This window comes from Calypte anna, chromosome 2, assembly GCF_003957555.1.
Source record: "Calypte anna isolate BGI_N300 chromosome 2, bCalAnn1_v1.p, whole genome shotgun sequence".
Classification (NCBI taxonomy): domain Eukaryota; kingdom Metazoa; phylum Chordata; class Aves; order Apodiformes; family Trochilidae; genus Calypte; species Calypte anna.
In genome coordinates this window covers 48,105,278-48,124,433 of record NC_044245.1, presented here as the reverse complement: position 1 = coordinate 48,124,433, position 19,156 = coordinate 48,105,278, and the positions used below count along the sequence as shown (strand labels likewise).

The following is a 19,156-nucleotide window of genomic DNA, read 5'->3' as shown; positions in this document are numbered from 1 at the left end:
CTTATTTCTTACCACTAATTGTAAGGGCAACCAAAGGTGAACAGCTGCAGACATGGAAAGTTTGACGAGTATCCCCCAGTCATGCATGTCAGCCTCACTTAAGCCAGCACTGCTGTCACTTTTTCTCTCAGATGACCAGTGCTGGCATCCTGTTCCAGACAAGCTACTAAAAAATGTCTTAAGTCATGCTACCTTCCTGCACTAGAATCATTTATTTCTTCCAGGGGGCCTTAAGTGCTATGAGGTAACAAGCTTTAATGACTGAGCTGGAATGAAATCCGCTCAGCATCACAGCTTAGTCCCATTGCACTATTTGGGAAAGGGCTTATATAAAAAAAAAAAAAAAAGAAGAAGAAAAAAAACCACAAGAGTTTCTTTTATGCAAAAACAACAACAACAAAAAAAAACCTGCACCTGTTTTCAGAGCTTCAACAAATACCTGAAAATTGTCAACTGAACAGAAAAGATCCATTTGCAAATGCAACATTAAACCAAAATGTATTGATGCTTTAAGTCACAAATCGAAACATACAAAAGGTAACAAGGCTTCAATCAGCTGTAGGTAGAGAATAAATTGATACAAAACTCATCCACATGTATTAGCTGGCTACAAAAGGTCCTGTTGCCTTCAGCTGCCCACTCACTGAAGGGCAGGGCTACCTCCCAATACCATGCTCACCTCCTTCTCACCACTGCTCCCATAGGAAAGGGCCTGATAAATTGCTTTTGAATGTGGTGGTAAACACTTCTAACTGATAGAAATCATGGATATTTGTCCCTTTACTCCTTGCAATTGTATTCATAAAATTCAGAGTTGAAAGAGATCTGAGATAAGTACAGGATGTAACAGACTGTATGCAAGAGCTTCAGCCATCTCTCATTCCCCTCAGTCACTTCTCTTTCCTTGGATTACCCAGAACAGATCCTCAAGCAAAGAGGGTATGAGCAGTTCTGACAGATTATCACATCCAAATGGTATAGCACTTCTGCTTTTGTTTGTGAACAGCACTGTAAAAGTTCATGACTTGTTTCTGTAAATACAATTCATAAAACCGAGCATCACTCCCTCTTCATTTCATATGAACAAGACTGATCCAAAGTAAGAGAAAAAGGGAACAGCAGAATCCTCAGTTAAGCAAATCACTAGGATGTATCCAGCTCATTGACCAGCTAAAAGGAAGGAGAAGTTGAAAATGCATACTAAAAGTTGTGAATATTAACCCAAAATTAGTAAATTAGTGGTAATAATAGTAAAAATAAATATTTAAGTAAACATTGTATGACCCAAAGGCCTTTCCTAAGGGAATGAAATAAACTTGCATATTTTTAGTTAGTAGCAGCCATCTGTCTAGTGGAGCAAACTTGCAGGACAAGACTTCCATCATCTTTGTTTCTGTATACCTAACACAGTGATTTGAAGCTCACAGTTTGATGAAGTCCTGTCTTTCATATCCAGATTCAGTAGTACATATCCACAAAAATAACATTTTGCAACAGCTCAAAAAATAGCTTCTGAGGGTGGGGTACAGATCAAAGGGGGAGACTGATTAAGCAAAATTTGATACTGCAAGTGGTATACAAATGAGCAAAACCTGATCACATCTCTCCTTAACTGTTACCACCAAATAAATGGCTATTAAGGAAATTATCACACTCATCTGAAACATAGCAACCTGTAGTCACAGATGCACAGTTCTGTGAGTAGTCTGCTGGCAAGAAGGTTTTAAAAGAGCATTTCACCACAGAGGTACACCCAATTCCTCTGCCAAAGCCTCGAGTCAGCAGTAGGTCCAGCAGAGACCAATGAGCTCCTAGGTGGAGTCTAAGTTTGGCAGCACACTTCTTGGCAATCTAGACTAACCTACATGCCATGCGCCCCAGGGACCATAAATCAAGCTCTTTTTGGATAATGCTGAGCTGTTGGCAAAGGAAAACTGCTACACAACAGTTGTCCTGTGGCCTATACCTACCATCCAGCCTGGCACTGGAAGAATGCATTCAGCAGAAGGAGAACCAACAGCAGGAAATCCAACACGCTAAACAACATATTTTGATGTGGAGAAGATTGCCAGGTATCAATCTATTCTATTTTTGTAACAAGTCCATTGCAAAATACAGCATTTATCTGGCCAATCTGACTTTCCCCTACTTCACATGTAACACACCTCTAAGAAGTTCTTCAAACCTACAAAAAGAGAATTTGGGTAGAAAAAAAAAAGAAAGCTAAAGAGGAAGATGAGAAAACAATGACAATTAGAAATACATCACCATATCATAAATTCATTTAAGTAGTCCTTATATATTGACATTAGAAGTATGAGATATATGTATGTAAATACACAAATCACTGATGCTCTTAATTTCTTCCTCAGACCTGCTTACTACATTTACCATACTTCATACCATACTTATTGCACCAGCAGTATACTGCACAGTTCAGATGGCAAAGACTATGGTTATATCAAAATATAACACACATAAAAAGCTTGACATGAGAATTTTCCATCTTTGAATTTATTTTATTTTTCTTATTAAGATACTATTTTTTTTTACTTTTCTTTATGCTTCTGACTGGAACTAGAAGCATGAGAACACACATCTTCCCAAAAATGCCCCTACAAAGCATCCACAGAACTGGGAGGTATAAGAAAGGAAAATCTTCTCTCCTATGACCCCCAGCCTAAACTTTGCTTTCCTCAAAAGTTTCACTCACATACTCCTTTGGGTCATTTTGTGGATGTCTCTTTTAAGACAACTACCCCTCAAACACCCAAGCCTTTACAAGTTCCTCATCCATCCCAGTGACTGTCTCCATGGCTGTTTATAGCCATGAACACTGCTGCTGTTTATACAGGGATCTGTAGCAAAGGCTGTCCCTGATCCCAACAGTTTGCCATCTCAAATCCTGTACTAATGTACTCAGTCACTAAAGAGGCAGATAGGTCTTAAGAAAACCATCATGAAAGGCAGATGTCTTGCTGTGCTTTACTAAGTCCATTGTCTTTGTGGGATGAATTCAATAAGGAATCATAGTGGTTTCTGTGCCTCTGGTAGCAATGGATCCCAAATGGTACTGGTACAGAAAAGTAATAGCAATAGATCTACGTAACTTCATTAAGCAGCTTTTTACCTTTCTTGCCTTTGCAACATTTATAAGGCTGACAGAAGAACCACTGCATTAGAGAATTAGAGACAGACATAAGGTAAATGCTTGCAAGAGTTAACGATTAATAGTAATAATATGTAAGTATTAAGTGTTGAGCTGGCTGCCCACCATGCAGCTCTCCAGAACAACTCAGGAGTATTTATTTCAAGGCAGTGTTAACACCAAAAGTAAGATAAACACAGATTGTGCAGTATGAGAAAGATTTTAAGATAGCTGCCTTCCTGGGTAGGAGTGGGAAGGCCCTGTAAACACAGTCTGGTCATTCTGTGAAGAAAGCAACCTGATGTTGAACCCACCAGCATTCCGAGAACAGAGGACATTAGATCATTTTGGTACCGAAGGGGAGAGAGAGAGTCAACGTCAGAAAAGACCAACAGAAACAATGTAGGGCAAAAATAAGGCTGTTCTCAAAATAGTCAGAACAGAAAAATGAACCAAATATTTAAATCACTTAAAGTTTAAAAATAAATTCTGGCATTTGTCCGAGTTCTTGGAAGGGACAAATAAAAAACAGTGCTTTGAGTAATATTTTTGCTTGCAATGGCTATGGTGTAACCACAGTTCCATGCACTATCTCTGTTTTGAGGATGCATTTTGCCACCATTGACTAAACATGTATTAGTCAAGCAGAGATCCAGGCAGCACAACCCACCCCAGGGCATTTAGCAGGAATGGAAATACTACAAGTGGAAGCATCATCACAACTGGCTTAAACATTCACTCATTCCCCCATGCCAGAAATGCTTGGTGAGTTCAATAAAGGCTTTGAAAACGCTGTCTCATGCAAGTAGGGTCTGCTCTGACCTCCAGGTGCAATTGTCACCCCTTAAGGAAACCTAGGATAGTTTTTGACTTACACTGAGAGGGCTGCAGTGTTTGTGTTGTCTCAGCACTGACTACAGACCGAGCTCCCAAACCTGGCTGCACTCCAGGGCTCAGCCTCTCAAAGCCAGCTCATGATTTTTGAGAGCAGACAGGGGCAGCCTCCATGGAAACAGCCCCGTGGGTAACATGAGAAAATGGAAACCACCTCTTCCATCCCCCTTCCTGTGGATAGGGTGGCCTGCTCACATGTGCCAGGGTCCCCACCACCTCCCAGTCACAGGGAGCTCCTGGTGGCCAGTTACAGCTGGAGGGCTCAAGCCTCCTCTTCACCATGAGATGCAGGGCTGAATGCTTACTGAAGGGGGGCAACCCAGCAGCCTTCCTGGGCAAGCTGCTTCTGACGTGGGGGGTTCACGCACCACAGATGGGAATGGGACTTATTCACATGGGTAATACTATTCATACAAAAATTGCTTGCTACCATGTGAATTTGTCAGGTTTTATACTATACCAGGAGACAAAGCAATGGTTTGCCCTGGTGGCACATAACCAAGAAAGTGATTCAGGAACACTCAGTGATCTGCTCTGCAATTTAAAAGGAGCAGTTTATTATTATAGTTGCATGAACCACCTGCTTTCTCTGAATAAAGAGAATAATTATCAGAGAACAATAACAAAAACGTCTCTGCTTTACAATTTTTCACTCTGGTCTCGAGGACTTTGTAAGTGACAGACAGGGTAGAGCTTGAAGAGCAAATAACAAAGTTTACAGGTTGAGCAGCTCCAACACTGTTGCTGCTTCTGCACTTCCAGGAACACCTGGCACATGTGGGTATTTTCTTAATTATTAATTATTTAGAGACTGAAAACCTCAACACTTCTTAGAACATTCAAGGTATCTTACAGACAGCCTCAGCTATCCAGACAGCTCTCAAAGCCACTGCCTGTTCCCAGTTCCCCTAGTGAAAGGGGGGATGCAAGAAGCTAAAAACTTCACATATATTTCAAAATTTTTTTTTTCACTCTTTTGAACATGATGACGGTTCTGGCTTTTAATCCTTTCTAGGTCCCAGGGCAAATGCACACAAGCCAAATTTGCATGTACAGTGATAGAGCTCACTCCCTTAGAAGAAAGGGATTTTAAACCTTTTCTCAGACCGTTGCCCCTATGCACCTGGACTTCAACAAAACCACTTTTCCACAGTTAACAGTACTTTTAACATGGTGATTTCTATATCCCAGCAAGTAAAAAAAAAAATTAATTTATACTTTATTTCACATAGGATATACCGTTATGTTCTTTAACAGTTGTTTCTGGTTTTACACTCTTCTCAAAGTTACATTTATTCAGTTCTCTTATAGTCAGTCTTGCCAAATGAGAAGCTGTGTCTGCTAATAGGATGAAAATCACTAAGTCATGACAAGTTTAACCAGTTGTATTTTTAACTCATTTTGTCATCTGAGGAAGTCTTGAATGATGCAGCATGTGTGCCAAGAGAAAGAAGCTGTAAATTCACTTTACTGTTACATTAGATTCCCTTAGATGTACAACTAGCTCCTCACATTTCACAATTCAGTCTAGAATTTAAAACCAGACCAGGGTCTTCTCCCAGGAAAACAAACAAACAAACAAAAAACAAACAAACAAAAAAACCCAATATAGACTATTGCAGGATTCTCTTCCTTTTCATTATTATTTGTAATTACAGTCAGACTACCACCCATTCTTAGCCTTATAATACTAGACACATGCACGTATCACTGAGTAAAACATATGCAGTGCCTTAAAACCTACTCAGAAATAGAGATTAAAAATAGATGGGACAACAAGATGGCAATAAAATAATTAGTTGATGTTGCATTAAAAAAATGTAAAAGCCATTCATTAATAAGTATTTTTCAGATTCTCACAAAGAAGTTTCTTTTAAATTAAGTACTTATTTGTGAAAATATAAGTGCTCAGTTTACATGTGAGAAATCATGAATGCCAATAGGTGCAATTTAGGCAGAAAATATGGTCAATAACTTAAAGGCAGACTAGAAGATCCTCAGGTGAAATTTTCTGTGTAACAGTGAACATGCTACAAATGATCTTGGTGGAATTTGCTCAGAGAAAACTGGTACAGTAGCACTGAGTTTCCACTTAAGAATCAATGAGTTAATTATGTTCAGTGCAGCTGTTAAAACATTCCCTTCTGAATTTTTGTTTCTTTTGAACCTGTGTAATTCATGCACAGCAATACAAATTTTTAACATCAGGTGAAAACAAATGGCACGTAAAACTGAGTCAGACAGAGGCCACAAATGGAAGAAATAAACCCTCAAAATCATAGTGCACATATTCCTAAGTTTTCACTGCTTCATTGCTTTGTGGATAGCTTTCAAAAATATGCCTATATTAAAGAGGATCCCCTTCTTAATGCAAAATGACCACTGAAAGTAAGCACAGTGACCACAAACATAAGGCCACTGTAAAATGACAACACACCAAAGTGGAGAAGCACAAGCTAATTTGTCTAATACATCAAACCAGTAAAGAAATCTTGTACATAAAGTCAGAAAACAAGCTTAAGCACATGCCATTCAGACAAAGAAACTGGAAAAACAGAAAACAATTTGATCTCCCAGATAACTACTTTTTTCAAATCTCTGGAGGAACACAGCTATCATATGAAAACATACAGATTCCAGGTACAGAATACCAAACATTCCCTAAAACAACTGGGACTGCAGGAGAGGTCAGAGCTCTACAAAGAGACCAAATAATTAAAATTATGCAACAAACCAGAAGCCTATAACCAGGGATGCAAATACCTAACTGCATATGGAAATGCTGGTGGGCACGTAGGGTAAGGGTAATGACACAGGTTGTGCACCTTTCCTCAACTGTTTCTGGACCTCAGTTCAAAATAATTCAGTTCTACAACTTAAGTTATATAGTGGGGAAGAAAGGGAGAAAAGCCATTTTCTGCCAAAAAAACCCTCCGTACCTGCCACTTACTGCTCACACATTTCTTCAAACATACCATCAGGCACTTGCAGTATGAATTAAGGCACTAGATTAGCACTGTGTGTTGCTATCCAAACCAAACCAAACACAAAATCTCCAAGTGTCTCCCAGAAGATCCAAGTCTGTTCTGCCTATGAGGAGGTTATAGGTTTGGAACACGCTCAGGAGCCACAGCCAGCAAAATTAATTGTTTTCTTTTTAGCCTGGAGAGGCATTTTTTGTTGGATGTTGCTTCTAATGTTTCCTAGTGAGGTGCCTTGCTCATTCCTTCCTAAAGGTAACAAAATGAAAGGGTGATAATTTTAGGTATTCCTCCTTTTGGACAGGATATGCCAACCATGTACATGTGTGGTCTGAGATTACCACACAGAGAGGTTTTCTTCCATGTTATAAGCAGGAAAACCACGAAGACAAACAAGATGTCCCCTATTTTAAATTTCTGCAGTAAGACTTTAGCATCAAGCATATTCCTCTTAGGTGTACATTTGTCCCAAAGAAGTACTGATAATATCTTTATGGCACAACTTGCCATCATGTTTTTGGCTTGTATCACTCTACAAAAAAACAAACAAACAAACCAAAAAAAACCCCAAAAAACAAAAAACCAAACAAAAAACCAAACAAAAAACCAAACAGAAAAAACAAACAAAAAAACCCAAAAAACAAACAAACAAAAAAAAACCAAAAACAAACAAAAACAAAAAACAAACAAACAAACAAAAACCAAACAAAAAAACCAATCCCACCAAACAAACAACTTAACTTACAAAGTTTCTAAAACAATAGTGTTGTTTTCTTTGTTGCTTCTTCCCACCTGAGAAAACAAGCTCTTGGTTAACCAGGAGTGCCAGAGAATGCAAAAATATTCCTATCCATCATTAGGTACCTTTTGAAATTTATTTTCCCTAGCACAAAGTGAAGCATCTCTTATCTCTGTTTGACCACTCACTTCCTAAACGTGCTGTATATTTGGATATACAATGACTCAGACAAAAGCTCCATGGATGGCCTCTCCAAACAGTGGGCTCTGGTATCCTCCTCCCTAAAAGAGCCAGACTCTGACCTGGCCTAAATCTGTTCCTCCTGTGTCTCCAAAGGTTTTAGTATATAAATGAAACTTCTTTATGAGGAACAGTCCGAGACAAATTGCCCCCATGGGCTGACAGTAAAGCCAGGCACATGCCTGCTACTGAGTGTTAAAGAGCAGCAATCAAGTGTCATGATTCATTAAGACTTTACATGCACTAGGAGCAATTCTCAACTCCATAAAACTTAAGAAATGTGGGTTTGAGAGGTTACTTGAAAAAAGAATAATAATAGTATTTCTTTCCCATTCTAGAATGTATCAAAGGGACGGATTTATTAAAGGGTTCCAGATGAAAGATGTGCATCCCTTTTGGGTTTAGCAGGGAATAAGGCAGTTTAAGAAAAGCAATTAAAAAGATATGCAAGGCAAGCAAATCAGTATTTCAGAAGCTGCTGTCCTGTAGGTCTACTGACTGAGACTTATTCAAGATTATATTTATTTCTTTTGGGGAGCATAAAATCTCTCTCCTTAGATTCATGACTATGATTAACCAGGCACTTTATCTGATAGCAGCTCCACCAGAGAACTAAGCTTCTGTCTGGGTCATAAGCACTGTACGTGGCCATTTTAATACATGCAGGCAAAGTTGAGAAACAAGAGCACACTAAAGTAAAAATCTTGCCTAAAACTTGAAATAGAATCTATGGATTGTTTGTTGTGGTTTTTTTTAATGTTTTATTCTTTTTGTTATGCACAAGCTTCCAATAAGAGAAAAGAGACTCAAAGACAACCTCCAACCTGAAAGGAGGATAAATTTGCCACCCAGTTATTTCATCTATCACCACAAGGGGAATAAGAGTTCTCTTGAAACCTGAGAAGATGGACTGGAGAGGGAATCAGAGCAAAACTTCATTTCCTCTCATGGCTGAAAACCTCCCACTGGCCTCAGGACACAAAGAACATCTGGGCTATGCTGCCCAATAGAGTAAAGGAAGAAAATAAATTTGGCAGCTTCATATTTGCTACTTTATGCAGAACAGTTTTGAATACAAGCTCACCCTTGAAAGACAACCTTACTTGCTCCTAGTGAACCTTGCAAAAGCCTTTGAAACAGCCAAGGACAATTCCATGGTCATTAATGTTATTTAAATCTTGATACAGTTAATGCTCAGCTCAAAGATGTCAATCTTTCCACCAATTCCTAATATTCTGGTATGCCTAGACCCCTGTACTTGAGACAATTAAAAGGAACCCAGAGTCATACACCTAGCAACTGTTCCTCCTTTGCCCACATGAACTAATCAGGAAAAAAATGCAGCTTCTCTACTCCCAGGCTTACTTTTCAAGGTGAGACATCAGCTTTACAAAGTACCAGCTAGAGTGTGTCCAAAAGAGGAGGGCTGATCACTTTACAACAGAGTAAGGCAACAAAAAACACTTTGTTTATTTTTCTAAGGTTGTATTAATTTTGCTCTGCTGGAGGGGAGGCAGGCTGTGCTAACAGATGATAAGCACACTTTGCACAGTTTGGAAAACAGAACTGTTCCAGAAAGTATGCTTCTGTAAATAAACCTCTGTGCTTTGTGAGCACCCAACCTATCCCACAGCCCTTTAAGACTGAACATATGCTATGACTGCATCTGGTCAGCCTGACACATCCTCCAGTTGGCTCAGCAAAAAGAAAATTATGTAAACCAACAAAAAGCAACAAACCCCGCTCTTGGTCTTACCAACTCTGCTCTTGGTCTTAGCACTGAATCTCACTGCAGTCACCATTCCTGGCAAAACTACACAACAGCTTTCACCCTTTTTTGCAGTGACAAAAAACTTCCTGTCACAGCCTGCAGCAGGTCAGTGCTCTCTCTGTCTGCCCAGTGGTCCAAATTCTGTGAAATTCTAGATAACTGTGACTAAGTTTTCATAGCTGTTGCTGCTGTGAAAGCAGCCTCTGGTTCAAGGGTTACTCCCTGACTTGCTCTGGTTTCTCTGCTCTCCCAAGGAGAGGTGAGCAGGACTAAACAGTTCTCTACCAAGAGCAAGCTGTACTTGGCAAGGAACCAGTTTTCACCTCTTCCTCCTCAAAATAGTGCTTATTATTTATGTCCAATACACAATCCATCACTTGCAGCACCAGCATCCCAGGAAAGGTCTCGACCTAATCTGAGTGCTTCAGCAGCAAGCTCTGCCAATACACACCCTCTCAAAATGGCTCTGTGTTGACAGCATGGGATAAACCAGCTCCATTCAAAAAAAAATCCCAAAACTTCAAAATAAGCTCTGGCTTCAAAATGAGTCTCTGGCTGTCTCTCTAAATCCTGTAACACCACCAGCCAAACCTTAACCTAGAGATGCTAACTCACAGGCAGACAGCTTTCTGAAGAAAGTTCACCTTGCAAATGATCAAAATGACACCACGTCTGTATCACATGTGATGTGACCAAATTATTTGACACCCAGACTCTGGAAAAAACCCCACAGATTACTGAAGATTAAAAGACTAAAACACATCTTTCTCAGATGAGACCAAAGAGCTACAGAGGGAGGAACAATCACAATCATAGACCATGACTAAATTGAAGAGCACTAGAGATGAAGTGTGAGATCAGCAGCCCAGATTATCTTCAGAGACCCAAGGAAACAGTGATGCATGTCAAAGGCCAGAAACACAGGTATAAAAAGGAAAAAATTAGCAACAGAATTCAGCAGTGAACAAAAGTTGTACACTTTCTGCTGAAAAAGTGGCATTTTATTCCAAACCTTCCTGTAAAAGCATAGCATGAGCTCCTCACCTACCAGCAATTATGAAAAGCCTTTGGTATAACCACTCCTCTGTTACTTCTCATACCCATCCTCCCTGTGAGCTACAACCAAATCCAGTAAGAATCCAATGAGGAACATGAGACTGCGTAAAACAACCAGACAGCTACACAGATAAAGGTCTCTGGAAAACATAAATGCTATATCTGGTTTAATCATGTGCCAGGACCACTGATGGTGTTTTAAGCTATTTAAGCTGCACACAAACAGTAGTGACTGATAGCAACAGGCAGCCCAGCTGGCTGGTCCATGGTGGGGTAAGAAACCAGACGGTGTTTCTTTAATAAATGCAGGAATCGTACAAGGAGCTTTCACCATCATCACCATTACACCCTTGTGATAAATCAAGGAAGACAAGATTTGACTCTATAAATCCAGGGGCACAATGTTCTTTCCTGTCTGCAGCAAATTCCCTTGTCCTATCCACAGGCAAATTTATTCTAAACATCAGGGGAGCCCACAGAGGCAATAAACAATCAGAGCAGTTACTGGAAACAGGAAACAATGTTTTCTCAGACCTGATCACAGCACGGCTTAAACACACAGTTCAAGTCTTCTGAGCATCATCAAACAAGTGCAGTTCCCAAGAGAAAACTTTACATTTCAGCTGCAAGCCCAGATCTTAAAAGTTAAGGAGACATTCATAAAGGCTCCAAACCCATTTATTTTTTTAGTCTTTTCTGGTTTTACCCAGTTCTGCATCTCTCTTCCTTCTCCTATTTTTACCATGTTCCATCTTCTCATGTTTATATTCATCATTCCTTCTCCAAAAAAGCAAACCCGCTTTTTGTTTGTTTGTTTTTTAAGAGAAAAATTAACCAGATTTAGACTTCTGTTTAATTTTCCACCATCAAAATTGACGGAAGGTTACCACATAAGGTATTTATGTCCTGTTACTGGTTTTACCACTGTTGAAGGAAACTACCAGCATCACCGTGCCCAGGTGGCCGGAAAAGGAACCATCCAGGAGTAGAGAACCCCCCGGGAGACAGCAAGGGATCAGCTATGCATCAACGTAAGAAAAAAAGCAATGCTCCTCAGTTTCTCAATTAGCACCCACTTCCACCAGCTGTCCATTTTCTACTGAATATATTGTTTATGTATACTAAAGAATTAAAGTTTCTCAACGAGGACTCACCAAACAGGTTCCAATGGACAGGAGGGCGGAAAGAAATAAAACCCTAGAAAATTGCATCTCTCCTCTACTTCCCATACCCACTACAAAACTACACAAAGCATTTTCAAAACCCTAAGTATTTCAATTTCATTCTCTGTTCTCAACCAGAGAAACATATTCTCTCACAAATTACCATAACTCTAGCAATTTAAAATTTAATTCAGTAGCCTGCCTTGCACAAGATCAAGTTGTGAGCTACACGTGTCCCACAAACCTCCTAAGATCCCTTTATCTCAGTCTCTCATTTATGAGGAAAAACAGACCTTAGCACTCAAATTCATTAGCAGCAGTAAGAACAGGAGCTCCTGTGCAGAGAAGGGACCACAAATAGGAAAGGAGTCGAGCTCAAGATGTTGACTTATCAATTGCAAAACAATTTAATGATTATCCCAGCCAGTTTCTTCGCAGCCTGCAACTTTCTCTGTGCTCAGTTTCACTGGGGTCTCTTGAGATCAAATCCTTCCAAGAAAATTGCAGCAAGCTTGTGTAGGTCTAGTTTTACAACTTTTCTCAGTCCTTCCGTTTTCTGCCTCCAACATGCTAGAATAGATGTTGGTATGAAAATGTCATCCAACAAGGATTGGATCCACAGGCTTTAATTTAATTAATGTAACCTACAGAGCTCTGCTGCAGGCCATTTGGACTGGACACCTTGTTTACCTAGTAGAGTTTGTGAAGCCAAAACATGAAGTCCAAATAGCTTCTCTATTCTAGATCAGAGAACTCACAACCTCATGTTACCAAATAGATCTGTTTGTTACCTGGGATTCAAATGAACAATAATAAAGTGAACAGATTAGCAACACAATTTGCCATGGAGGTGAATTCAGCAGGCATGCAGTAAAATACAAAGAAGTGGGAATGCCCAAGTGAAATACTCACATATTTTAAGCCCACGTCTTTTATCACCCATGCCATCACAAAACTGTGCAATCAAGGAGATTTCCGGTAGGAGTTTGGGGAGCTCTTCTGTTTTTCAGGGGTTTTGTTTTTGTTTAACTAGCTGTTACTTAAGGATAGCAGTGAAAGATCGTGACCCTGTTTCCACTTCTCCACAGTCTGCAGAGCTCTCTTTGATGTTTCTAATGCCATGTAGCCTTGTGGATCACATCACCCTTCCCATGAAAGCACAGGGATTATCTTTCCCCACTACTTCGCATTCTGTTACATGAACAAATGACACTTCCTGCTATTCTTCCAACTGTGAAGAATAGCTCCTTATATCATACACAAAGCCAGTAACCTTGTTTGTTAACTAGCTGTTTTGCTTTAAGTTGTTGGTATTTTTAAATGTGTCTTTTGCCTATGCCAAATTTCCTAGGAATTCCCCAGAAAAACAGTTCTTACCTTTGCATTCCCACAACAGCTACACATATTACAATAAATAAAATAGTTTCCAGGGCATACATTGTCCTTTAACAAAATCTATGCAGCATCCAAAAACTACAACAGAACTAACATGAAAGAAACTGTTACTGGGTTAGATAGAAATAAACATACTCCTTTTCATCTGAACACAATATATTAAAGCCTAACCAGATGTGACCATTTGAGAAAGAACAGAATTAGTAAACTCACAGACATGTTTTCTAGCTAATGACAATCTCTTATGTCTACATTTTACTTAACAAGGTATTCCTCAACTGAAAGTAAAGATGGTTCCAGAGACACAAAGAAAACAAAACACACAAGACATCTAATATCTTCCCAGAGATTCACACAACTTAAAAGGACATCATTTCCTCTTTGGTGGTCCTTTATTTTCTCTCAGTCACACACAAAATGTCAATGAAATCAAAGGATAAATTTTATCTCATGTTCTTACAGTTTTTAGGTACAAAGAAGCTTCCTTGAAAAGTTTATACATTTAGAGATGTCTGAACCTGCCAGAATCTCAAAACAGTGCCAAATGGTAACTACTGAATTTAGTCTGTACTACAGGAATATGTTCTTTTTATGTCCTACAGAAGATAATGAAACTCAGCCACACAACCATACTGCCTCACACTGCCCTCTATACTGGTAATACAGATGCATTTCAAATACATTTCATTCATTTCTCAACTGAGGAGATTACTATTGTGATTACTTTGCAAGCAGAAAAGCACCTTGGTGACACTTCTTCAACAGCTGCCAAGCCAAGATAACTACAGTCCTAGCAGACCCTGGACTGGGGTGCTGGTTTGTCACAGGAAGACCAAACCCTCCCTATGTCCTAGCAAGTCTCAAAAGCACTCACTGTATCCCCAGGACCATGATACATAGGAAGTTGAATTATCCCACTGTTATTTTTGAGCCCGGGTGAAATCAAGGTTGCTCTTCAAATTCCAGAGCCAATTGCTTCAGGACAGACTCCATGTTACCCACACACACACTTCCATGCAGATTGCATCACTAGCTCCTTCTGCAGTCAGACTTTACAAAACTAAACACTAAACCTACTGCTCCTGCCAAAACAAAACTTCACCTCGTTTTGAATGCCAGTCATGCAATAAACCAAGCCAAAAGAAGAAAGAAATCGCCTGCAAATGTGCCTGATCAAAACTAACTAAAATACACTTGCCTGGCACCAGGTCTTGAAGCTCAGTGGTGCTCAGATTAACAAATTATGCCAAGCAACCAGTTCTGAGCTTTCACCCAAAAAACTTCATCCACCTCTCAAGGAAACAAAGAACATTCAAAGCCAAGCAGCATCACCCAAATTGGTTGAGTAATTAAAAAAAAAACCACCAAAGAATTGCAGTGAGGCCAGTTTAAGTAAGGACAGGAATGAACTGACCTTGACATATGCTAGGTAATGTTCACACTTTTCCTGCATGTATGTCAGTTGTAACTTCTCTGTGATCTGCCCCACTGTCTCTCCAGAAGTCACAAAGTACACTCTGGGTTGCTGGCTCTTTTCCTTCTTTGCCACATCAGCAGTCAAGTTATAATTCAAACCTGTTTTAAAAAGGAACAAGAAGAAAACAAAGGATGTCAGTGAACAATAGTTATTTTTAGACACCTACCAATGGATCCTGCTGCCCCCAGGACACGAGTGCTTGAAGAAAGGTCAACCCTTGCAGGCCTCCATTCAATCACCAAGTTTCCTGTAGCTGCACAAAACCAAATCCCATTACTGACGTTCTCCCAGGTTTTATGTCACTACATTCCCCAGCCCATCCTTTCCCATAGGAAATTATGTGTAAAATTACATGCATAGTTAATAAGAAACAAGATGCTAAAATTATGCTGCTAATAAAAAAAGCAAAAATACAACACAAACAACAACAGCAGTCTTAAACTTTGCTTTCCTTCTACAACAGCACAAACCAAATGTCAACCAGGATGTGGCATTTCCTGACCAATTACTTTTGTGGATTTGCAGTCATTTTAGCATTTAGACATTAACTAGAGGTCAATGCCTTGCACTCTATATCCCCTCCTATAAATTACACATCCTTGATGGCTTACAGAAGATAAACCCAGATGTTAATGAACTGTTTCTCTGTAAATCCTGTTTCCTGCTGTTCTACAGGATAGGTAGCTTAACACAACCCAATAGTTTATAACTGGATGTATCTAAGTCCAAAAGAAAACTTATTTATTACCTGAAGTACTTGTACAGTGACTGAATAATTCAAGATGCCTATACCTTACTTTTTGGTAAATAAAACAAGAACAGGAGCAATGAAAGTGTAGCTGACACAAACTTGTTCTGCTACTGTCTACAGATAAGGGAAACACTGGCTGTGAGGTCCTTTCACTCATCACAGACTACAGCCTGTATGGATTTCAGCTGTTATCAAGGCAATAATGAGAATATCATGAGATTGGTTCACTATAAATGGCTTAATTAGTTGATAATCTTTGCAAACAGCCAGCACCAGCTCCTGTGCTGATTCGTTACATGTGTAGGATGCTTGCCAAATTATTGCTTTGGCTTTTATTTATGTTTTAAGTCCTAAATGATTGATGCCAGATAATATGCTTCCCATAAATGTAAACTCCTTTTTAAGCCAGAATTTTATAAACAATCAATGTAAATGTAACACATTCTTGGACTGATGTCTCCCATACCAAATTTTATCAAGGGGTCTTTACTGAGTTCTAGTTTTATTTGATTTTGTGATGGTGGGTTTTTTTTATCAATTAAAATCCTAATTTCTCTAGTAACACTGCTGCCAATGTTATCCCTTCCAATAATTTCTCCACCAAAATTTCACTATTTTGAAGCATTTATTCAATAGTACTATAAAACTTGTTGCAAAAGTGTCTGTGAATATTCATAATTAACCAAATTCAAATTGGGCCTCAGTTTCATTTGCAGTGTGCTGCATGCTCACTCTCAAGTTAAGGCAGAGTAACTGGGGATATTCTAGACAGTAAGAAAATCCACAGCTGAGGAATCAGCCTATCTACCATCACAGAGCTCCACCTGAACCTTTCTAGCTTGCTTTTGGCAAAATAACTTGCTTAGAAGAATAATGTCTTGGAAGTGTTTCAACCTCTGACAAGCTCAGCACCAAAAACTCTCACTGAAATGGTGTTTGCCCAGTCTCACTGAGGAGCACCACCTAAACTGAAGCAGCTTGGGATTCAGCCTGTTTAAAACCCCTGCAATCTTCTTCTTAATTTTTTTTTTTTTTAATTTTTAAAGTGTGCACATCCCACACTCATTCCCAGCTGTCTCTCTTCTGTTTTCAAGACCTCACATGCATACACACATGCTGAGATCTGTACCTATACCCTAAGAGTAAAACCTGTCAGCAAACCCAGGCCCTGCATAGGCAGAGGCAAAAAACTTCACGGGGAGCTGCAGCCCTCTGCAAAGGAAGAGCACCCAAGGGAGTCAGGGCTGCAGAGCTTGCAGGGCCACCTGGGTGGGGGGGCTCAGAGACTCATTGAAAGAAGTTAAAAGTATTACTGACACTGAACAATTCCTTGCTAGGGGCACAGAGATCCATCCTAACTTGAGCCCCGTACCAGACCTCTGAGCAAGCTGATCTCAGCTACCAACTCTCTAAAACAGCAGTGGATGTTTTCAATCAAGCAGCACAGTTCTCACCCTCCCAGCTGCCTCCCCTTTATTTTGACAACTTGTTTCTATGTTATATCCAGCGATGTCACATCAGTGGAAAAAACTGAAGTAGCATGAGTAAGGTGTTTTGATGTTGGGTTTTTTTTCATCAGCTTCACTGCTTTCAAAAAACACCAGAGTGGAAAGATAACTGGCCAAACTTAGCAATGCTGGTGGTGTAAGTTCTTCCTGCTCATTCCAGTATGAGAAATTAAGAGGCAAGTAAGTTTTCTCTAACAAATTAACTCTTGCAGGTAATGCTTTCAATTATTTGTCCAGCAGCTTTAAGCATGTCTGGTTAGAAATGTTTCTGGAGATCTGCCCATCCAATTTCACATGATGAAAATAAAACTCTGGCATGGACTTGATGAGCTCAGATGAAGGGCTTTTCCTATTCCTTTTTCTATAACTTATGGCAAATGCATAAGGGCTTCAATAACAGCTCCCTCTGAGAAATCTTTGGTCATACCTGCAAGAGGACCACCAGCCAGCAGACCAGACAAGTTACTCCAGCCAATAACAGATACCTCAACTAAATAGAAGCAGGCATTTGATAACAGATTTTCTTCTTAAGTGGCACATATGTATTCATGATGCAAGAACTGAACACCAGTAAGGCTGAAAGCAGCCCTGAAGAAGAGAGGAGTGAGGAGCGACTGAAATTGGGTAGTGGCATCCCATGAGCTGAAACAGGAATCAGAGCTGGCTGTGCTAACGAATGAATTACACAGCCTGAGCTGCCCAGTGCTTCCTTTGCTGCTCACTCAGATGATGCTACAGCACACAAAAAGCAGGTGGCAAAATGCTTAACAGGAATTAGAACAACCATAAGTGACTTAAACTACTAACTACAGAACTGATCCACAGCTTCTGAGAGAGGCATTAATTGGAGAAAGTTCAGAACTTAATAATCAAAAGCTCTTGGAAAAGGAATGTGTTTCTGTCACTTCTCTACCAGTAACTACATGGAAAAAAATATTCATGAACATTGCTTGCAGAGAAAATTCTTAAACAACAAGAGTATGAAAAGTATTTGCCCTAGCAAATGACAGCAGACATAGAATATCCCCCTGTCCTCTTCCAAGAAGACTTCTTTTCCCCCTTTTAATTTTTTTACAAATCCTTTCTCATAATGCTGTCCCTAACTTCAAGGCAGGAATCCATCCTTATACTGCTCAGCACAGACACTGAGCTAACAACTCTCTACAGCATTCCTGCTTCTGAGGAATTTAAATTTAAATTCTGAAGAATTAAAAAGAGGCAGAAATGAGCACCCAACTTCTGCACCCAACTACAGCAAGATACAAATAAGAAGAGCATCCACTTCCATAAGGTTTTGAATCAGGCATGCTAAATCAGTCCTAGATGTCTGTCACCTCCCTGGATTTGTGCAAAGTGTTAGACACTGTCCTGCACAACATCCTGGTCTCTAAATTGGAAAGATACAGATTCAATATATGGACCACTCAGTGGATAAGAACTGGCTGTCTGGTTGCATTGAAAGAATAGTGGTCAAAGGCTCAATGTCTAACTGCAGAGCAGTGACAAGTGGCACTCCTCATGGGGCAGTACGGGGACTGGTGCTTTTCTAACATCTTTGTCAGAGACATGGACAGTGGAATTGAGTGCACCCTCAGCAAGTTTGCTTTTGACACCAAGCTGTGTGGTGTGGCCTACACAATGGTGGGAAAGGAGGCCATCCAGAGGGACCTTGACAAGCTTAAGAGGTGAGCCCAGGCCAATCTCATAAAGTTCAATAAGGCCTGGGTCAGAGCAATCCCAAGCACAAACACAGCTTAGGGGGAGAATGGATTGAGAGCAGCCCTGTGGAAAAGGACTTGGGCGTTGTTGATTGACAAGAAGCTTACTATGCGTTGACAATGAACCTGAAGTGAAGAGTACAGGAGAAAATCTAAAGAAGTTTCTAATGCATCTGCCTACCTTTAGCCAAATGTCCAAACCCATTCTTTTTCATAGCCACTAAAATTCACCTTAATCTCACACTAGTACTATTAAAATTGTTGTTATTATTACAGAGGAAAGTATTCAGCCTGTGGGCACAAGTTGATTTCCAT

The 19,156-nt window shown here is 39.8% G+C and overlaps 1 protein-coding gene across 1 annotated transcript in view; it reads right to left on the bottom strand.

The window, feature by feature from the left end:
- ITGA9 (integrin subunit alpha 9) overlaps positions 1–19,156 on the bottom strand; it is a 212,134-nt gene that overhangs the window by 144,502 nt on the left and 48,476 nt on the right. Inside the window, exon 15 of the mRNA XM_030445225.1 lies at positions 14,802–14,962. Within this exon, the coding sequence (XP_030301085.1) occupies positions 14,802–14,962 (161 nt within the window). The remainder of the gene's footprint in view (positions 1–14,801; positions 14,963–19,156) is intronic.